Genomic DNA, 22,388 nt, shown 5'->3' with positions numbered 1-22,388 from the left:
CTAACGCTTGCGTTCGCCGCCTCGGACTCGCTCTCATCCACCTGGCCACCCTCACGACCGCTCGCCTGCGCTCCCGCGCGACCGCTCAACCGCGCGACCGCTCGCCCATGCAACTGCGCGACCGCTCGCCGTGCAACCGCGCGACCGCTCGCCGTGCAACCGCACGACCACTCGACTGCGCGCCCACACGCCCACGTGCCTGCACGTCTACGCTCATGCTCTCCAATGTTCGCCCACGCGCGAACCAACGGTTTTTCCATCGCGCGGACGGATGGTGTTCCGTCGCGCGAACCTACAGTGTTTCTTCGCACAAATGTCGGCTTATTTCTTGCAGTATCCATTGCTCGTCTATGGGTTATCGCTCACCGACCACCAGGAATTCCCGTCGCGCGAGCTCCAGGGCAATTGCGACCACGATTCCCAATGGGGTTTTCGCAGCATGACCAGCCTGGCGAGTTCTTCTGGAGCGTATTTCCAGAACACTGCCTCACCCCGTAAACACAGAGCATGGCACTTGCAAGAATAGGAGAAACTTAAGGGAGATCTGAGCAACACTCCTCTATTCCTGAACCTGGGTTAGCCCTTCCCCGTCATTCCCAGGAAGGATTTTTGGCGGGGGGGCTTTCCGTTCGAGATTTCTCCATCAGACAAGGGGTGACTGCTTACCTCTTCCTCTGGGAGCTTACCAGGTTCTTTCCCTCCTCGGTTACGGCCCGAGGTTTGGTTCAAGGAAGCTACAGGAAGATCAAGGGTACTTTCCTCCTCTCGAGCTCAGGCTCCTTGGCCTTTCGTCGTTAAGTATCTAACTTGCGGACAAGCTCGATGTTGTACCATCTGGACGCGCTGACTGAGGGCTTCCTTCGGGTGTCTCATCTGTGGAGGTCGACGACCTCAGACACTCTTCCACCCTTGAGAAGAGTTTGTTTGTGCCCAAGGACAGAGACTTAGACAGCTGCTGTGCGGAGTAAATCGACTTCCGGTTTCACTCCTCCAAGGCGCTTTCTTCCAGACTCTGCAGGGCTCCAGCGCCCTTTTCTTTCAACCACGTCGGCTACGACAACTGGGACAAGGTGTCCAATTGCAGTTTCCTCCTGTCAGGAACAGATGGCACGGGAGACTCCCCCGGGGGGGGCATAGTCCTAAAAGGAGTTCACGAACTCTAGGATTGCAGGTTTTTCGCTGGGAGGATGCTTAAGGTTACTCATCCGAATGATAGCTTCCCGATGCCCATTCCCGCACAATCTCTGTGAGTAGCCAAGGATATCGCGCCTGCCGTCTCTGTCAGCGAATTCAGTGTCTCTGAACCTCTATGCCATAGCGTCAGCAGAGTTGCCCGGTTGGGCAGAATGATCCATACCTTAGGCGAAGGTCTTCCTTAGGATCATCGACGGCTTCACCCCCGGCCCCCTCAGTCGATCCTTTCTTGTAAGGAAGGATCTGAGAAGGGATGTCCATAGTCGACCTCTCAGCCCTGATCAAGTTTGTCGAACAAACTTCGGCCAGCGTAGACCAGCAGAATCGATCAGACTGGTAACGAGGCGACAGGACTCCTTAAACCCTGGATCGGAAGGACGGGTACTTTCAGTTTCCATTCCATCCATCTTCCAGGGTGCTTGTCGAATTCAGCCTAGACTGCAAGTATTCCTGCTTATGATGCAGTGTGGCTATCCCGCCGCGGCATAGCAGGTTTGTTTCCCCAGAGAACTCTCCCTGCCTTCCTCTTGGCCGCTCAGGTGCAGGCTTCCGCCTCCTCTGCTGTTTGGAGGGCTGGTCAACTCCGGTAGGCTCGGGTTTCGACCTTCTTCAGCGCCGGGACAAGCTTCCGGATGCTTACCATGAGTGTGGGCTCATGGTATTTTGCTTGGAGCCTTCTCTTCCTCTGCCTCAACATCTGGAGTATCTGGCCATGATATTGAGTCAACCGCCTTACCACATTGGAAACCCCGCTTCTCGTCCGTCCAGCGAGGTTAAGCAACGTCGGTACTTGGATGGGTGACCACCTGGGGACGCCAGATTCTGTTACCACATCCTCCGAGCCTTCCTTTCGGTTGACTGTGGCAAGACTGAGGAGAGTCGCAGTACCTGTTCTCAGTCGAGCAGAGCTTTCAGCCCTACCTTGGAATGTTTCCTAGTTCTTCTTTCCTCATTGACCCGTCTATAGTCCGAACGGTCGCCTCAGGATAAGTTCCATGTGGGGCAGTCCAAGTTCCGGTGGCTTCAGGCAATGTTTAACCGGACTCCCTGGCTCTATGGGACCAGCGGAACTATTAGACCTGCAATGGGTGTTGACCTATGGAGCCTCTTGAGGGTAGTGGATATTCTCGTCCTTTCCCCACATTCTTGATGCGGTTCTCGGACTCGTCAAAGGAAAGGGGGGGGGGGCATGTTCCGGTCCAGGCCTATGGTCAAGACCTGAAGGATACCTCTCCATCATTCAGGCAGGCTTAGGGGCCTTAGTCTGGCCCCTCTTCAGATCCTACAGCTCCTGCCGGGTCGCCCCGTTGCGCGTCGACTTCATTCTAACCAGCAGGGGACGCATTTTCACACCTTCACATCTTGCAGTAGAGATACCGGGATGATTGAGATTCTCTCAATACCACCATCGGCTCTCTCATTCCAGGCAGGGGAATGTTTCTCTCAGACTATCCGAGCAGAGCCTCATAGAGAGAGTGTACCTGGGGGTCTTTGACCTTGGGTAACCAGCAAGTGCTGGTCTGGGAGACCTGATTGCGACAGCTTGGAACCTCAAGCCTCCGCTATTCTTCCCCCCAGTCTCAGACCCCGAGACTCTGGCAAGATGCATTCCGGTGATGGTGGGACAACTTCGACGCCTGCGTCTTCCCTCCTTTTTGTCTGTGGACAATGGGTCTCAACAAGACCAGGTTGTCTGTCAACCTTTCAATGGGAGAGCTCCACTGGGACTATGCGCAGAACGGTTTCTGGACCCTCTGCTTCCCCTGACGGAACTCCCGGGAGAGCTTCTCCCACGGCGCAGACTACTCAAGCAACCACACTGCGACATCTCTCCCGAACCGGGGCGTCGCTTCGACTTCATGCCTGGAGACACTACGCTTCCTCCTCTAGAAGAGACAACCCGCTACAGTCGTGGTACGGAGGTCGCGTCATCTGCGATAGTCATCCACAGGGGTCTCCCAGGCAAAGTGAAGAGTCTAAGGTGGTTGGTGCCGTGGGAGATATACCTCTTCCCTTGAGGCCTCTTCTCCAGCAATAACGGTCTTATTGCCTTTCGGCGGGAGGAAACTCCTTTCCGCTCTCGGCAATGAAGCCTGTCGCTCAGCCTTTCCCTGACCTTCAGGCTTAAAGGAATAACTTTTTCCTGCCCGCTGGATCTATCCTCGCTCATGCGAAGCTACGATCGTCCCTGCCCTAGTCGGAGGAAGACCTCCAACTTGGAGCATGGCTCGGACTTTTAGTCCTTTAAGAGATCTTCTCAGGACCCTTTTACGACAGGCCTCGGATTGTATTCCGCCTTGGGTCTTCTGCTCACTCTGGCCACGGCCAGTGTGTAAGCAATCTTCTTGGTCTCTTACTACTCCCCCCTTTCTAAGGAAGAGGGGAAGGCAACATTCAGGCTCGCTCCTGAGTTGTTGGCTAGACTCAGAATCTGAGGGTCCCGGCCCTTCGATCCGATTCATTCTAGATTTCGAGTCTCCATTCTGTGTCTGATGTCCCAAGACCTTCTCTTTCTTGCCAGTAAGGAATCGAGAGGTTAGCGCTGGGAACAGCTGCAGTTTGTCCTCAGTTGCAGCCGATTTGGGAGCACAAGGAGGACATGGGGGGAGAGTCACCAGTATACCTCTTCAGCCCGGACTCGAGGACATTCATCTCGACCTGTCTTCAGACCCTCCCCCTTCACGTCGCCCTACAGCACGATGTTGGATACATCGCAACGTCCCTCGCCTTCGAGTAATACTACTCTGTGACGCAGGTGCTACAAGCTGGAGTCTGGAAGCGTCTAATGACCTTCGCAGCCCGCTTCCTGCAGGGCGTGACCCACAGGAGTCTCGATACGTTTTCTATCGCTCTGTGGTGGCTACACAACAGCTGGTCTAACCTCAGGCTCCTTTTTGGACAGGTAGCAGAAGGTTGAGGGCATTGTTATCAGGTTTTAGTCTGCATGAACGAAAGAAGTATGTCTGGCCCTTACTTCTTTCTTCATCATCCCCTCTACGGGGAAGCAGCTTCCTGGTCTCTGCATAGCTGACCTCGAACCTCTGTAGGTAAACCATGCTTCCTTGTGTTCCGAGTATTGAGTCAATACTGTCGCGTCCCCCATACCCTGACGAGGTGGTATTGGGAACGTCCTAACCCAGAGTTCCTTCTGGAACTCCAGGTCAACTGCCTAGGACGGGTCACACTTCTTCCTTCACACACAAGCTTACGTAGGCCACATGGTTCTCTGCGGAGCAAGGAACTTGTGAGGTGCAGGGACTCCTTTTCTCAAGTGCGACTCACTCGGATTCTGAGTTCCCGGGTAAAGCCAAAGCCAGTATGGCTGGGGACTTTCCACCCTTCCTAAGGGATAAGTCGCCCTTTGTAAATAGCGTGGTTTGTATTTCGGTTACAGAACAAATGACAAATTCGAAGATAATTTGTATTTTTCCTAACCATACAAACCTTAGCTATTTACACATATTTGCCCGCCAGCCCTGTCCCCCAAGACAAGTCCTACCTCTAAGTGAAAGTGAGTATTCACCTGTGTGTGAGGGGGAGGAGGGGTAGCTAGCTACCACTCCCCTACCCCCCCCGCTAACTAGCGCGGGGGTAATACACCCTCGTTAAATTCTAATGGCTCGCCATTTCAGCTACGCTAAAAGTAATACCCTTTGTAAATAGCTAAGGTTTGTATGGTTAGGAAAAATACAAATTATCTTCAAATTTGTCATATTTAACCTTGTTTTCATAACTATTACCTCTTCCTTTATGTTAAATTCTCCAATGTAATCTCTTCTGCCATTACTATTTACATACCTCAGTTTGGTCATTTCTGCCTTCTTTTCTCCTATTTTTCTTTTAATTTCATTTGCCACTTTACTTTTTATTTTTTTTTGTTTTTGCTTTTTATACTTTCTTTCTTCAATTTTAAAGAATAATTTTTTGCATGTTTCTATAATACTTTTCCCCAGCATTCCCCATACGGTTCCCTTATTTGGTCTTATATTATCTCCTGATGTTATGTTATGATATGAAAAAGCATGAAGTTTTTATACTCTATTTTATTTTCAACTGGTTATAGTCCTGTTTCTGCTCTTAACCCTAATAAGATGTGGTTGCAACCTGCTAAAACATCCCTTTCATAATTTTGTACTGTATACCCTTTAGTTCTTTAGTTCTTTAATTTCTTTTTCTTTTACTGTATTACGCCTCATATCTCAGTATTTGCAAACATTGTAGATATTACTATTGTTTTATACATCTTTATTCTCACAAGCTATGCCAAATCTCCTAGTCTCTTACTTTCTCCGTACTTCCTAACTTCAAGAATATCTTGTTTATTGTTATTATTTTATAAATTTTATGCCAGGGAACCTAGTTTTTAAAGAATGTGTGCATTATAGACAACTCTTGCATCAACAAACTTAGAGAGAGAAGTGGGCACTTAGAGCCATTGGAATGTTAGGTTTGGGTATTTTCCTGAAGCATAAAAATATAGACAAATTACTGAACTAAGGTCAATAGAAAGGGCTACTCGTTCACACATGATTTCACTGCATTAAAGAGTTTCAAATCACCGTAAGAACACTTAACAACTGGTAAAAACACAACTATACCCTTGTGACCAAGGTTTATCCAACAATGCACCCCAACTAGTGGACCCTTACTGTGCTATCAATCTCTGTATGCTTCTCCTATGATATGAGTTTCCACGTATGTATCAGACTAGACATTCAGGTGTGTAAAAATGATTTTGTTACTTCTGAAACCCAATGCAGTAGGGTCTATTGATGCAAGAGTTGTTTGTGTAAGTTGGAGGTGAAGTACATACCTAATAAATATTTTCCTAATATATTTTCAGCTAGGTGGCAATAATGGAACTGTCTTGTGCTGTTCAAAATTATGCCTGGGGAGTTAAGGGCATAAAGAGTAGTGTAGCCCAATTTGCAAAAGCTACACAAGCAAGTCTTGAAGTGAAAGATGACCAGCCTTTTGCAGAGTTGTGGATGGGAACTCATCCCAGTGGCCCATCTGTTGTGAAAGGTAAGAACATCCTTGTTCCTATACGGACGCAGTACAAACCTTGCGTCCTATAAATAGTGTGATTTCAGCGGAGCTAGAATGGCCATTAATTCACTAACAACGTAGGTGTAGTAGTTAGTGGGAGGTAGGTGAGGAAAGTCACCTGTCCTCCTCACTGTGTTATGCCACTTTTGTCTTCAACCGCAACTAGAACTGATGTACTTGTTGCTGCTCTCTCTGAATGTTGGATCCTTTAATACTTTTGTATGGTATAGTGATTTTTTATGTTTGAGTGATTTTGCTTAGAGGGGGAAACGCATCAAAGATAAGCATGTAGTGTTGTAAAGAGTATTTTGTTCCTACTAGGATACTCTATAGACCTTCTGCCCAGGTATTTTGTACCTTTGTGAAGGACAAGACTGCAGTTCTCTTTCAGAAGAAATCATTCCTGCAGCTGATGAGAGAGAATATGAATTTTTTTAGGAGTGTAGCTTGGCTCACTTGGTAATTTCCCCTCAATGAGAGGGAATTATCCAATGTGGCTTGATTGTTTCCTAATTCCTTTACACATGATAGTGATCGCCTTCATTTTCCTGGCATACCTGATGTCCATCTGAGTGTTAACCTTGAGGATTGCTAATGTCAGTTTGTTTCTATGCTTATATAAGCCTTTTGTCCTTTAAAAGAGCTAGAATAGCTGTTGAATTTTTTTGCGAGGCATTTAACAACAGGTTTATAGTGTCGGCGAGTATTCCCATCCATTTACCTGTCAAAGACTCCACTTTTGTCTTGGGGGAGAAACAAGTTAAGACTTACTGTTGCATCCAATCCAAAGTCTGTTGAACCCTTTTGTGTTTTTCATTTTGAATGCATTGTTTTTGGGTTGCCCTTATTATTATGTAAGTAATTCAGGATATTCACAAATGCAGGAGAAAGGGTGGATGCTGTAAATTATCAATGGTAAAACTGTTTATAGATCTACACTTCTTGTAGAGGGCATGTTTGTTGTCAATCATCCCTATGTGCCTATTGTAGATCTTAACCGCCCATGCAGTGGCAAGGTTCGGCTTTGAGGAGGAGAAGGAAATGGTAAGAAATCTTTGGCTTCATCATTTGCAACTCCCTAAATGATGCTGAAGAAGTTCTACTGTATTGGAATTTTACCTGCATATTGACAACAGGACTCTGGAGCTTCTACTTAAATGCCTCTGGCTTGGTCCTCTGGGAGTATGCATCAGGAGCCAGGAGAATTCAGATTTACATTTGAGTTTTTCATCATTTGGTGACTTGTGAGGTTTCCCCAGTGGAAGCTCTCTGATTACCATGCAGACTTGTGTCAACGAGAATGACATGAGAAAGGCTTTTACTTCCTTCCTTAGCTATTGAGGGATCTGATAACCAAGACTTCCCCACCCCAGGTGTCTCCATTGCCAATCAAAATAGTGATGACCACAATTCCAGTCAAACCAGTGGTGACCTCAAAGAAGCCAGTGAGTGTGCAGCCCAAAAAGGTACCCCTGTGATCACCCCTGTGCCAGTGACCCAAGTGACAGATGAAGAAGGGTACAAAAAGAATTTTGTCCTGGTACAAGTGATGCCTGTACTAGCAAATCCAGTGTTCTGAGGACACAAGAAGGTATCTTTTATGAGTGCAGCCTCTGTACGTGTTGCCCCTGTGCCAGCAAATCCGTTGCCCCGGGCCAGTAAGGTGGTTTCTACTGGGCACGTTACATCTGTGTGCATCACCCCTATGCCTGTTACTTCTTAGGGCTAAAATAGTCTGTTACAATCAACAAACACATTAATCTGCCATCTCTTTTCCATCACCTTGGATCATGAAAAAAATTAAAATATACAGTAATCCCTCACATATCACGGTTAATGGGGATCAGAATCGACCGCAATACAGTAGGTGAAAAACTGCGAAGTAGGTTCTCTCCCTATTTTTGGAATACTGTATATGCATTTTTTGTGTACATGTATATATAATAACAATAAGTGTATATTAACCCTATAAATGCGTGTTGTCATTAGAACATTAAAGAATCATGTAAATAAATATTGATGATATAAATTATATACTGTACATAAAATAAAGTACTGTACTGTATAAATACTGTAATATAAATACAGCTGAAAGTTCCGCGTGGTAAGACTAAGCAACACAAGCGAAGCGACAGAGAGCAATGAATGCGGTCTCCCTTCGCCGGGCGCACGGCAGGAAGAGATGCGGGATAAAGCGTCTCGGCGGCTCGGCCAATCAGCTTCCAAGATTCTGGAGCTGAGATTGCCAGCGAATCAGAGAGGTGGATTTTGAGTTGTGCGCCATCTCCGTGTTGAAACCTGATGTTCTACTGTACTGTACTCTCCCTGCCTTCCGCTAGCGCCCGCGTAACTTTCGCACCATTTTTTCTAATTTTTTATGAATATTTTTGAAACTCCGCAATGCACTGAGGCTGCAAAATGGAGAGGGATTACTGTTCTCCCATATTTTTAGTCATCAAAAAATATAGTTATACTCAAAGTGACTATAATCAAGATGCTTCAGAACTTTTAAAGAGGAAAGGTTCTCATTTTCAATACTGTATATAGAGATGGCTGAAAACCCAGGTTAGTTCTCATGACAAATTGAAAAATCAGTATTTATGTCTAGTATAGCTGTCATTTTATTAGGAGTTAACCATATCAAAACATTAGTTAAAGATAAGCTAACTCTTACATTTTCTCATCTATTTTTACTGTATTTGAGAAGGGTCATGGAAATGCTGAAAGGTTACATATGTAAGAACCAACTTACATTACTTATTTAAAAACTCCTTCATCTCTTTTATTCACTAAAAGAACAGTAAATGTGGAGTTGTGGTAATGAAAAAGTAGATAGAGTTGTTAAATCGCCAATTAATTTATCTCAACATGACATTAAAGTCCCTGGTAAGGATTATATAACCACAATAAAAATTTTATATTAACTAAATGGCAAACATTTTGGAATAATGCATCAGAAAATACTAAATGCTGTAGAAGCAAATAAAACCAGTTGTCTTCCATGGGAATCGTCAGCCCATATAGGGAAAAGAACGGAATAAATTTTAGCAAGATAGGATATTGGTCATATGAGATTGATCCATGGGTTTTTAATGTGCACACCACATGAAATAGTTCCCAGGTGCATTGAGACCAACACGATTTTAACCATACAACTTGTTCTGTGCAAATACAGTCCTTTTATAAGAAAACAAAAAAATTTTTTTCTCATCTGCAACTGTGACATTTTATCAATTTTTGAGTTTTTAAAGATTTTAAAGACACAGTTTTAATAACATTTTTATTTCTATTTATAGCCGTTTTTTTATCTAGTTTATCATTTAAGTTTAATTAATCCTACCTGAATTTATTCAGGCACATGCTGTAAGACGTGTCTGACTCATTAGGCTGGATAATCTCCTCCCTTTTAATAATACTACCAGATACTTGGTTCTGTTTCCATGGAAAATTGTAGCCATTTACGACCTTGTATTTCATTAGCCTCTATTGAGTACTCATAAAGAAAGGAACAGCCTCTTGAAGGAGGTAACTGACTTTGGTCTGGTACAGTGGAGGCAGAGAACCCTTAGTCACAGTGTTTCTTAGTTGATGTCGTTGCACTCATTCGTAAGTGTAATGAATTTGGTGAGGCGACTGTTGGACCTGCTGTCTAGATAGTCAAGCAAGCTCTTGCCTCCCTTATTCTCTCAGCTGAGGAGATTTAACAATCCTGAAGGTACTTTTTAAATTTGGGGTTTTATAAGATTTTGATGGAAATGAGATGGGTAAAGCATCAATTTTTTCCTTTTTCCAATCATAAAAGAATTGAGGGTATTAGATGATATATGTTATATGGAAATTCTATTTACCTGGATAGACTTCTGTCTTTCTCACTCAAAATATCAATTTCTGGCTCTAAGAAAGCAAAACCAGATCAAAAATTTATCTGAAGATTAAGCAATCTTCAAAGAGTCACTGTGTCCAGGCTTTCAGGCATCAAAACTATTGAATTAACATGAGGAGGCTTTTGAGTACAATAGTTAATTTGAAAGGATTGATATCGATGGCCTGAATTATATCTAAAAGCCTTATCTTACTGTTTTGGATAGTTCATGAATAATTGATAAGCTTCTACCTTGTGTGTAATCCTTTTGAGCAACATTGGACGTACAGAATTTTGCATCCAGTCGCATCCAATTTTTCTACTCCCTTGAGTGCCATGGATATATTTTATGCCTAGTTATTACCAGTATTACAAAATATATAAAATTATATATCGCCTGTTTCTGTTGGTAGTGCCAGTCTTTTGCAGGGTGCTCTACCCTGTCCTTTAAACAAGGATGAATACCCAACCAGTTGAAGGATTTTCTAGAAGTTGTCTCCCTTTCACCCTTTCCCATATTGAGGACAGCAGTTTTTCCTATCAATACAGATATTTGATGTTTCAGACACAGTGCTGTAGGTTCTTCCTCACCACCACACAAGTAGTGGTTTGTGTCACAAGCCATCACTCTACTGATTCTTTGCCATTACCTGGTTGTCTCTTTCTGGTTAACCCTTCTGCTCTAGACCTAACCTTTGTAGCTCCTATCTACTGCCAAACTGAGTATATATAAAGGAAATTTGAGACCTCATAAAATTATCAAAAAACCCATGAATTAAGTAGGTTGCTCTGGTGAAAGAAGTACTCTATGCAGGGAAAAAGAACTAGGACCACTACATCAACTGGGGAAGAAGAAAGAAATTCTCTGAAGAAGACCTTCTCCTTCTAAACAATTTTGATTTACAATTAACCTGCACTATAAACTTAAAAAAAAAAATAGAATTACATAGACAGGAAAGTTTTCCTGAGTGTACTTTCAAGTAAGGAGCTCACATCCTAAACTGTGAATTATGGTACAGAGACTGTAGCACAAATCAGTACCAACAAGGTGCTCGCGCGAGGGTTGTAACCTCTGCATTCCATGCTTTTAATTTTCTCTGGTATATTTGGAAGATTTATATCAGAAAAAGTACAAAGAAGGACTTTTTCACCGGGCGTCACAGGTCTCTCCCCAGAAATAGATTTTTCCTTCGTCAAAATCCCTTTTTTGAAGGTGGATGTTTGTTCCAACACAAATACAAACATTTGGTTCTTTAATATGGATATGTGTTTTCAGTTTAGCTGGAATCTAGCCGTAAACCTTTGCGCGAGGTGTCGACGATCCTTCGGTAGTTAGCAGGGGTTAGACCGAACATCCCTCTCACACACTCACCCACTAAGATCCCTTACTGTTGTTTTAGGCTTGGTAGAGTGAAGACATGCTGTCTCACTTTCCTGTAAACATTTACTGGCCATGAACTTAATAAAGTTTCCTTTTTCTTTTACAGGTGTGATTGGTCTTGAGGACTTGCAACCATGTCAGTTTGTCCTGGCCTAATGGAAGAGTAGCCCATTTATGTCCATCATTGAGACGAATCCTCACTGCCTTTGCCCTACATGCAGATAACACTCATGCATGCAGTTTTCTCCATGCGATGAGTGTTGGGAGTGGTCATCCTCCCAGTAGGAACATTACAATAAGCAATGGAAGAAGAAGTGTTTAAGGGATTCTTCACCCATGGTGTCTTCCTTGAGGTCGAAGAAGTCCCAACTTAAGCGCCTCATACGCTCCCCTCTGCTTCTTCTCGATAAGCTTCCTCAGGGGACCCATCGAATACGAGTGATGTCCATTTACCCATAGATAAACTTCAGGTTTGGAGGACCTTGCGGATTCCCGTAGCAAAACGGCGGCACTTGCCACCCGTGGGGAATGCCTCTCTCTTGGTGCTTTGCGTCATATGTGTCCTTACTTTGGCTTTCGGGTTCTCCCACTAAGGAATAGCTTATGGAGGTGTTGAAACTTGAGGCACTGCAGGAGCGCACAGCTGCCTCCTCAGGGGTTGATCTAGACCTTCCCCACTGAGCTGCTGGAGGAGAGTACTTTCCAGTTGGTCATGTGCCCTCGGCTGATTCTTATAGCTTGGTTCTCAATGGAATTCCAGTCGAGCACGTTCACCCACTGGTGTGAGTGCACACACTGAGATCACTCAGCAGGAGAATCTTCAAGATCCTCCACTGTAAGGGGATGGTCGTTTCTCCCGCCATCTTGAGAGGACGGCCTTACTTGGGTGTGTGACACTTCGAGGGAAGCACCAGGTTGGTTTGATGTGTACAAGTGATGGCAACACGCACTCTCAGCCATCCTACCCTTGCCTTGCTTGTCTCCATCAGGGGGTGCGCATCCTATTTTGGTCATGCGCAAAGCACTTCGTCAACAGCACCAGTTATTCCTTCCTCGGAGGCCGTTGCTACTCCTGTGGAGCATTTGTATGCCTCGCAGTCAGCGGCGGCCCCTCGGAAGGAGAAAGTCAGTCTCCTGTCATCTTTCTCGGCCAAGCCTTCGTAGTGGAAAGAAGCAAAGGCGCTTCTAAAGAACCAAGCATTGAAAATTATCGATGAACCTACACTTCGAAAGAGCGTTCAGGATGCGTTGTCACCCTCTGGCAGTAACGCAAGAAGTCCTCCTGATTTCTTTTCCCTCCTGGGGTAACTGACCTTGACCCAACCCTGGCTCCTAATGGTGTAAGTCTGATGTTGGATGAATCTGAGGCCTATGACTGACAACTCTGATGGTGTGTTGCATGCACCAGCCATCCCTAAAGCTCCTGCCACCGAGCAAGGAGAGTTGGACTATACCTTCACATAGGTGTTAGCTTGCATGAGTAAAATTAATAGACTCTGGGATCCCATTTACTCCCATCCTAAGGGGAGTGATGGTCTACCATACGTTCTGTCAAGGCCCACAACCCGGAGAGACCAGGGTTGAACTGCCCATGTCCAGAATGATGGTGGGGTCTATCAAGAAGGTCATTTCCCAGATTATGGGAAGGTAAGACTCTCTAAGGGCGAGTAACATGTCTTGCTTACTTAATCCCACAGAAGTGTTATAATATTCTACTTGACGATCCCTCGCCCTTGCCATTGGACAAGGCTGTATTGGCCTTGCCTCAAGGCATGTCTGCTAACAGGATGTCGACTCAACAGGTTACATTCTCGACTGCAAAAGCTGTGAACATGGAGTGAATTGATAAGGCAACTTTGCAAGCCTCATCATGGATTGACTATTGGTCTGACTAGGTTGATTATTTGGCTAACAATGAGCATTTGGCAGATCCAGATAAAAGTAATTAAGACAGTCTTGCTTTCTGGAGCGAGGGCTGTTAAGTTCCTCGCTCATAACAGTCAACCAGTGGGCAAACTGGATTTAGAAAAGACCTGACTGTTATTTCAAAATTCCAGAGGCAGGTGCCAAAGAGAGAAGAGCTATGTCTTTACAGTTTATCAGTGGAGTGTCCTTCCCTTTTCTGCACGAGAAACACTAATGGGGTTGCAGAGTGCCGGAGGAAGCCGAGTTGAGACTCGCTTCTCCATATGGCGGTGACATCTCAATCCCACTCTAAGGCCCCCCTCTGCACCGAGACTGTCTCCTGTGCAGCACCAGGTTCGCAAAATGACAGGTGATCTATTCATTTCAGTGTGAAGAAGGCAAACTCCAAGCAGCACTTTTATGCCGAGGGTGCAAGGGCAGAGCTGGCAAACATGGTATTTCACGCTGGGGCTAATCGTGCTGCCTTACCTCTGATAGAGGGGATGCCTGAAACACAGGTGGCAGAGATGGGGGATCCTTGGGGCCAAACCTTGGATAATCTTGATCCTCAGAGCTGGATACCATGTTCCATTCACTCACACCTCCCTCTGACTCGGCATCCAGTGATGTCATATTCCTTCATGAAGGGATCAGAGAAGGATCTAGCCCTTCAAATGGGAGTCCACACCATGTTGTAAAAGGGCGCTCTCCAAAAGGTCATTAACGGGTCTCCTGTCCTCTATAGTCCACTCTTTCTTGTAGAAATGGTGTTTGAAGACTGGTCATTGATCTCTCAGCTCTGAACGAGTTTGTTCTAGAGACTCCGTTCAAGATGAAAACCACAGAAATGGTCAGACAGGCTGTAAGACCAGGAACTTCCTGTTCACACTGGACTAAAAGATGCATACCATCCAAATCCCAATCCATGCAGTGTCAAGGAAGTCCTTATTTAGATTCATACTGTAAAGAATATTTACCAGCACCAGGTGATGTGCTGCAGCCTGTCCACAGCACCTCAAGTGTTCACTTTAGTATCAACCTGGGCCCATGCCAATGGCAATTGTCTCCTTTGTTACCTAGAAGACTGGTTGATTCTTGCGAACACTATGAAGACTCTTCTACTCCGAGACAGACGATTCCCCTTTTACCACAACCTGGGGTTTGTAAATTTTGAGAAGTCTTCTTTCTACCTTTGCAAAATATAGTATATCTCGGGATGCAGTTCAACAGCCTAGAAGGAAATGTGTCTCCATCTCTCATAGCAGAATCAAGAGACTCAGGGAAGTGGCTCATAACTTCCTCTCGCAAGGCTGGCTACAAGCTCATCTGTAGTTTATCAGTTGGGGCCCTTGTCCCAACGGCCGCCTTTTTTTTGGTTTCTTTAATGGTAACTGAGGACCTCGGGTCTCAACATAGGGGCCCTCTGGACCTTCTGGCTCCGATAGTGCCAGAGTAAGAGAGACTTGTTAGTTGGTGTTAGATCTCAACCTTTTGTAGGGAGTAGATCTTCTCTTTCCTTCCTTAGATTTGATGCTCATCACAGATGCATTAAAAGAAGGGTGGGGGCTCATCTGTTGCAACACATGGCCTCTGGGCTATGGTACGGGTCGGTATTGTCACATAAACCTCCAGGAGATAAGGGTAGCTTTTTTAGATTTAAGCACTTCCATCAGCTTTGTTCAGGTCACTCCGTAGTGATGATGAGTGATGACATGATGGTAGTGGTATATATAAACAAGCTAGGAGGTACTTTTCACAGAAGCCTTGCCATGTGGCAGTGGAAACTCTGCATTTGATGAAGACAATTTGATCTCTGTACTTGGTCGTGATGTGCCTCAACCGGAAACTTCAGGTGTAACTTTCTTCAGTACCAGACTCACAGGCAACCTTTCATGATGCCTTTCAACATCTGTGGGGCAACATGAACGTCTATGGGTCCCCCCCCCCTTTCTGCCTAATGAGGAGACTTCTCAACAAGGTAAGGGTACGCTAGATCTGTTTATGACCCTGATAGCTCCATTGTGGTAGCAAGCAACCAGGCCTTCTACTCATGCTTACTAAGTTACCGAGATAGTTGTCACCTTTCCATGCCCTGCTTCTGCTACCTAATGTAGAGATTTTCCACAGGGAAGTCACTTCACTGCAACTTCGTGACGAGATATCCAGCATCTCTCGCAGAGAGGCTTTTCGCAAGCAGTGACAAAGTGGATGTCTGGGTACCTCAGGCAGTCTTCTATCACATTCTACCAGGCAAAGTGAACTATATTCTGTGGTTGGTGTGGTGGAAGAGGTGTATCTCCACTCAATACTACTATCCCCTTGATAATTTTTTTTTTTCTATACCTCAGGGCAGAAAATCTTTGCTTAGTCTTGATGTTAACAATATTATTTTAATGTTGTTACTCTTCTTAGAATATTTTATTTTTCCTTATTTTGTTTCCTCACGGGGCTATTCTCCCTGTTGGAGCCCTTGGGCCTATAGCATTCTGCTTTTTCAATTAGGATTGTAGCTTAGCAAGTAGTAATAATAATACTAATAGCGGAGTTCCTTGTGCACGTGCGGGAGGAAATACACCTCTAGGTTTTGGCAGTAAAAGGTTAGTGCTCAGTCTTGAGTCTCCCCTTTAAGCTGAAATGAGTAGATATTTCCTCATTGCTGGAACTTTCTCTCCTGATATGAAGTTATGAACTTACCTGTCCCCAGTCGGAAGTGAGACCTCCTCCATGGAATGTGGTTCGGGTCCTTCGATCCCTGAAGAGTCCTCCCTATGAACCATTACGCCAGGCAACAGATCGCTACCTTACTTAGAAGACGGTCTTCCTACTCGCCTCTGCTTTGGCCAAAAGAGTTAGCGAACTTAATGGTCTTTCGTATAAAATTGCCCATTCAAAGGGATGGGGAGAGGTAAGCTTCAGCTTTGTCCCAGAGTTTGTTGCAAAGACTCAAAATCCGGGCGGTAGCAGATCCTAGATTCGATTCCTTCCAGATAACAAGTCTCCATTCTGTAACCGATGACCCAGATCAACTGCTACTATATCCAGTAAGGAGTTTGAATTACTACTTCAAAAGAACATCGGCTGCTTGCCCCCTGGTGCCAGCACTCCTCATCAGTTCGGGGAAGGTCAAGAGGATTATCACGAAGAACACCATCTCTGCCTGGATTCGCAAGGTCATTAACCTTGCACTAAATCCAGATCCTCCTTCCACACGTCGACCCAGAGCACATGATGTCAGGGGCATTGTTACGTCCATAGCCTTCAAACAAAACTACACTGTGGCGCAGGTTCTACAAGCGGGTGTTTGGAAGTGTCAAACGACCTTCACCGCCCATTACCTGCAAGACGTAACCCACAGGAGACTCGATACATTCTCTAGGTGTCCTGTGGTGACTGCACAACACCTGGTTTAACTCCTTAAGCTCCTTGGTGGACAAGTAGCAGGAGGTTGACGGCTTTGGTTACCCTGTTTTAGTCTGAGTGAATGAATAAGAATAACTGGCTCTTTCTTTACTTCATCATCCCCTCTCTTGGGGAAATCAGCATCCAGGGTCCTCTGCAAAGCTAACCTCAACCAACTGCAGGTAAACCATTATTCCCTCATGTAACCTGGTATTGTGTGAATACTGTTACGTCCCCATACCCGGGCGAGGGGTTATTGGCTATATCTTGGCTATATCTTGGTGACCTCGGATGATTCTGATGACTCGGAATAACTCTTACCTTGACAGTCACATTGCTAATATCACAAACATACAGCTTGTGTAGGCCGCAGACCATGCATAGCAAGGTCTTTGCGAGGTGTGTGGCTTGCACCTACTATGTGCTACACACAGAGGGGAATCCCTGTGTCAAAGCCAAAAAGCCAGAATGGCAGGGACTTCCACCCTCCTAAGCGTTGAGTCAACCCCTATAATTAGCGTTGGTTTGTATTTTACTTATGGAACAAATAACAAATTTAGTAGTACTGTAATTGGTATTTTCCCAACAATACAAACTTGTAGCCATTTATTATTATTATTGATTATTATTATTATTATTATTATTATTATTATTATTATTATTATTATTATTATTATTACTTGCTAAGCTACAACCCTAGTTGGAAAAGCAGGATACTGTAAGCCCAGGGTCCCCAACAGGGAAAATAGTTCAGTGAGGAAAGAAAACTAGGAAAAATTAAATATTTTAAGAACAGCAACATCTAAATAAATATTTGAATATAAACTATAAAGAAGTTTAACAAAACTAGAGAAAGAGAAATTAGTTAGAATAGTGTGCCTGAGTGTACCCTCAAGCAAGAGAACTCTAATCCAAGACAGTGGAAGACCATGGTACAGAGGCTATAGCACTACCCATGCCTAGAGAATAATGGTTTGATTTTGGAGTGTCCTTCTCCTAGAAGAGCTGCAATTATAGCTAAAGAGTCTCTTCTACCCTTACCAAGAGGAAAGTAGCTATTGGACAATAACAGTGCAGTAGTTAACCCCTTGGGTGAAGAAGAATTGTTTGGTAATCTCAGTATTTTCAGGTGTATGAGGACAAAGGAGAATCTGTTAAGAAAATTCCAGACTATTTGGTGTATGTGTAGGCTAAGGAAAAGTGAACTGTAACTAGAGAGAAGGATTCAGTGTAGTACTGTCTGGCCAGTCAAAGGACCCCATAACTCTCTGGCGGTAGTATCTCAACCCTGGCCAACCTACTACAGATAGGCCTGCCAGCACCAGTCCCCCTGGAAGTCCTACCTCCAAGCAAAGTAACAAACACAGGTGTGTGAGTGAGAGGGTTAGCTACTGGGGGTGGGCGGTTAACCCTCGTGAAAATTCTAATGGCTCGTCTTGCAGCTTTGCCAAAAGTAATACCCCTATAAATAGCTACAGGATTGTATAGTTTGGAAAAATACAAATTACTTCCAAATTTGTCTTACTGTATTGACTACAGTGATTTGAGTTAGCCAGAGGAGTCTTCGGCAAGGTTGACTAATAAAGATCTCTGGACCTGAGAGTTCTCTTTCGTGTAGTCAGTCTTGTAAGATCTTACCTCCCTGTTGCTTGGCAATGAAAGTGGTATGTCCCAGATGGGAGCTGTGCTACTCTTCTCCAGGTTGATCCCTTGGTTTTTGCTCTTACAGTGGGCCTTCATCTGGATAGGATTAAGGCAGAATGTTTTCTCTTTTTGTCCGCTAGATTAATGGCTATAGAATCAACTGTCATGTCCTCTTTCCATGCAGCATTGTTTGTTGTCCAGTAGTCACTCACTGTAGCCTACATTTCTAGTTTAATAAGGTTAACAGCCTCCAGAGGAAGAGGCAAAGTTTCATTGGCTAGTGCTGTATGGAGGAAAGGCTTGTAATGTCTTTGTCTGCCATACAGCACACCTCTGAACCAAGTTTGTCTTGAGGAGAAGGGATGCTTTTGTGTATCACTTCTCATGATAATTGAGAATGGAAACTAGCATCCCTCTTCAGAACAGATTGGTGCTGGACTCCCTATCACTCTTTTTGAAGAATACTGTAATGTAAAGGCAGTGTAAGAGGATTGTTAGACATGACACACTCATCCACCTTCAAATTTCCTTTTGAGGATTCTGGTCTTTCAAAAGGGATAGCAACAGAGTTTTTTTGGGGGGTTGTCCATGCTTTCCAACTCAGTTGGGAGGACAGCTTGGTCTCCCTCACAACCCCAGTAGGAAAGTTCAGCAGCTTTTTCCTGTCATAAGGTAACAGTCTCTGCTCCACCCTTTTGTGGCCCCTTCCAGGCTCAGTCTGTAAGAGTGATAAGAATGGAGGGGGATGCTGAGGTAGACAATTCCTCTCTCCAACTATCATGAATAGGGAGAGGTCTGTCCTGCCATTGGGAAATTTGGCAGCGACACTGGGCTGAGCTGTGAGTACCTAGTTAGTATCTTTTTACGTTGTTCTTTTGCCTGTACGGATCCAATTCCAGACCTATATACCTTTCAGGATTGCAGAAGGCTGGGGCACTGTTGATGGAGGCGAAAGTAATGCTGGTATATAATGTTCTGGAAATTGATGTCAACTTGTCTCCAGTCTTTTACAGTTGACTCTTCTTAGTGGAGTTAATTAGATGTTGGAAGCAGGTTGTTAATTTCTCACCCATAAACAGATTTCTTCATTAAACTACATTCAAGAGGGAAGCAGTTTGTTCTCATTCCTTTCCAACTCATTGCACTGGATAATCTCCTCCTTTTTTATAATAATGAACTCCTTTCCAACAGTGTGGGAGGGTTTATGTTTTCATTGAACTTTAAGCACTCATTTTCAGATACCTGTTCATCAGTTCTCTCGTAAGCACCTTAGCTTCATCATTGTGGAAGTAGTGAACCACTTCAAGGCCCTGTGCTTCAATCTGTCCATAGGTGTTCACACAGTTATTCACCCTAATGTCAGCTTGGGTCTATTCGCAAAGACAACTTGATTGGCTGATTTGGGGATCATTGAAAGCCACCGTAGTAGTGAGCAATATTTCAAAGATAAAGGGAGATGAAGAGTTCATTATAAACTGAGAGGTTAGATCTCAATCTTTAGCAGAGGACAACTTAAATGCATGCTGATCTGCAACTCAGGAACAGAAAGCTCAGGAAGGTAGCACAGCCATTCATGACCAGACTGGAACTCCGGCTCAGCAACAGGAAATTCTCTTGTCATCTATTGTCCTTGCAGAAAATTGGGACAAGGGTTTTCACCAGATTTCGCTTCAGGAGCATCGTAAGCAGCATTGGTCAGCCACCAGAGATCCTCCCTCCCATCCTATTGTAGTGGATCAAGAGATTTAAAGCAATCTTCCATAGTATCTAGATGACAAGAACTTCACCTGGATAGTCTCCTAAAACTTTCCACCTGCAGATGCTTATGTTCTCGATGCATCAAACGAGGTGCAGGGCGCACATATCTGAAGGACCCAGTCTTCTTGGGTCTGTGGATGAAAGACAAATGTCACCTGGAGATTAATGATTTTTAGAGGATGTGGACGTGTTTTCCAAATCCATAGGTGTTATGTACAGTAAACCATGATGGGATGCATACATTGCAGTTTCACCTTTCTGTAATATGAGTTATCCCTGGCAATGTAAACACAAGTTTTTGATAAATGTTCTCCCTGAGTCCAAAGGTCAAAGTAGCTTGATTCAATCACGCAAGTGAATGAGAGGACCCTCCTCACCCACCTGTCATTACCGAACTACCATGTTTATGACTCGATGGTCATTCCATCTTCATGGAGATACATATTAAAGTTGCTAAAGTTAAAGTTGCGGGTTTTAGGTCTCCACAGAGACGATTTACATCGTCCTCCTCGGGCGACCATTAGCCAGCAGGGACTATCACTAGTCCCCTCTAACCTCCCCCCCAGGCGCCTACCCTGGGAGTACCCCCCAGTAGAAGGTCTCACGGTATTCGCGTCCCAGGCGGGGACCGAACTCGGGACCTCTATAATAGAGATCCGCGACGCTACCAACCTTGCTATCCGGAGTATATATTAATTAAAGTTACTTTACTTTGATGGCTGCTTTTCCAGTCCCATACAGCAGGGGGAGCCCCACTCTCTACAGGACCTCCACAGTCGTTTTATCTTATTCGTTCAGAGTATTTGACGTTTCATGTTTCATATTCTTCATTTATTGTTAAATCGTCACTGTCAAAAGACTCATGAAATAAGAAAGTCTTCAGTTTCCTCTTGAAAGCCTTAATGTCTTTAATGATTCGAATGTTTTGTGGGAGCTTATTATATACAGTAGTCTCGGGGCCGCATATTTAAAGGTACAGTAGACATATATCTAGGTTCCAATAGTTTGAAGCCATCTGTAACTATTCTCGTGTCGACACGATTTGTTGGCTGTGCAATATGTAGCAATTCTCTTAAGTATTTTGGACGCCCGGTTCTGATAACTTGGTGGGTTATTGTACATATTTTAAATTCAATTCTCACTTTAATTGGCAGCCAGTGTAAATAGATTAGTATAGGGGCGATCCTTTCTCTAGGTGGGACACCTTTTATCAGTCTTGCTCCTCTGTTTATTATGTTTTGTAATTTCTCAAGTTGCACTTTTGGTAAATTGTAGTAGATAGAGTTGCAGTAGTCAATCCTGGTAATAATGGAGTTAATCTCAAGTTTCTTTACGGAATTTTCATCCAGGTACTTTTTTATAAACGCAATATTTCTTAGATGATAACCAGCAGTTTCTGGGCTCGAACCTGTGCCGCCCAGTGAATAAGCTCCATTTAGCACTTATTCTTAGGTAATTTACTGCTAAATATACCAGAGAAAAAATGTAAAGGAGTGCTAGGTTAACTAGCTCGCTCACCTATTGGTGTCGGTATAAAATTGGGCGTATATTCCAGAGGTCCCGCACTATTTAGATTAATCCACGACAGAGAACCCCAATAGAGGAGAGCCGTTCAACCTCACTCGGTACTACTAACAATGCATCCGCTCAGAACCCAACTCCTTTTAGCACGACGAGTAAAGTAACCCGCATTTTTGCTTGTGCTCTCGATTTTTGGTTATTTTCCATTTAATTATGGCTTCTTCGTCGGTTTCCCAGGAGACACCGTCTAAGTTAAGTACCAAGCTGGGTTTTACTGTGTTTTGAGCATCCTAGATCGTTTAATATTTATATTATAGGAGTTTATTCTCTTCGTTCATACCGATCTTGCTTGATTTCACTACAGTTGGTACTCCTGTTTTTGAGAGCTTTTAATTTTCACTTGCGGTGTTACTATGTGTATTATTTTTATTATCAGATATTATTTGTTATTGTGAATATTCATTATTTAGCGTTTAGAATCCTCGTGGTTCAATTTTTGGGCCGATATCATTTACGTATCGTTATGGCTGCCGACCTTCGTGCTAAGTCGGCAATGTTATTTTTAGCCATCAGGTGTGTCTTTTGTGATTTAATTATTATGTTGCATGCCTTGCCCAAAAATTTTCTGTGTGTTTATTCATATAATTTAACGCTATTATTATTATTATAATGAAT

The 22,388-nt window shown here is 44.2% G+C and overlaps 1 protein-coding gene across 4 annotated transcripts in view; it reads left to right on the top strand.

The window, feature by feature from the left end:
• Mpi (mannose phosphate isomerase) overlaps positions 1–22,388 on the top strand; it is a 169,035-nt gene that overhangs the window by 42,527 nt on the left and 104,120 nt on the right. For 3 of the 4 annotated variants that reach the window (XM_068370558.1, XM_068370561.1, XM_068370560.1), the window contains exon 2: positions 6,038–6,219. In XM_068370558.1, coding sequence (XP_068226659.1) covers positions 6,051–6,219 — 169 coding nt within the window. In that variant the 5' untranslated portion in view covers positions 6,038–6,050. The remainder of the gene's footprint in view (positions 1–6,037; positions 6,220–22,388) is intronic. The other variant, XM_068370559.1, reaches the window with a different exon arrangement.

This window comes from Palaemon carinicauda, chromosome 3 (assembly GCF_036898095.1).
Source record: "Palaemon carinicauda isolate YSFRI2023 chromosome 3, ASM3689809v2, whole genome shotgun sequence".
Classification (NCBI taxonomy): Eukaryota; Metazoa; Arthropoda; class Malacostraca; order Decapoda; family Palaemonidae; genus Palaemon; species Palaemon carinicauda.
This window is presented reverse-complemented; position numbering and strand designations above follow the sequence as displayed.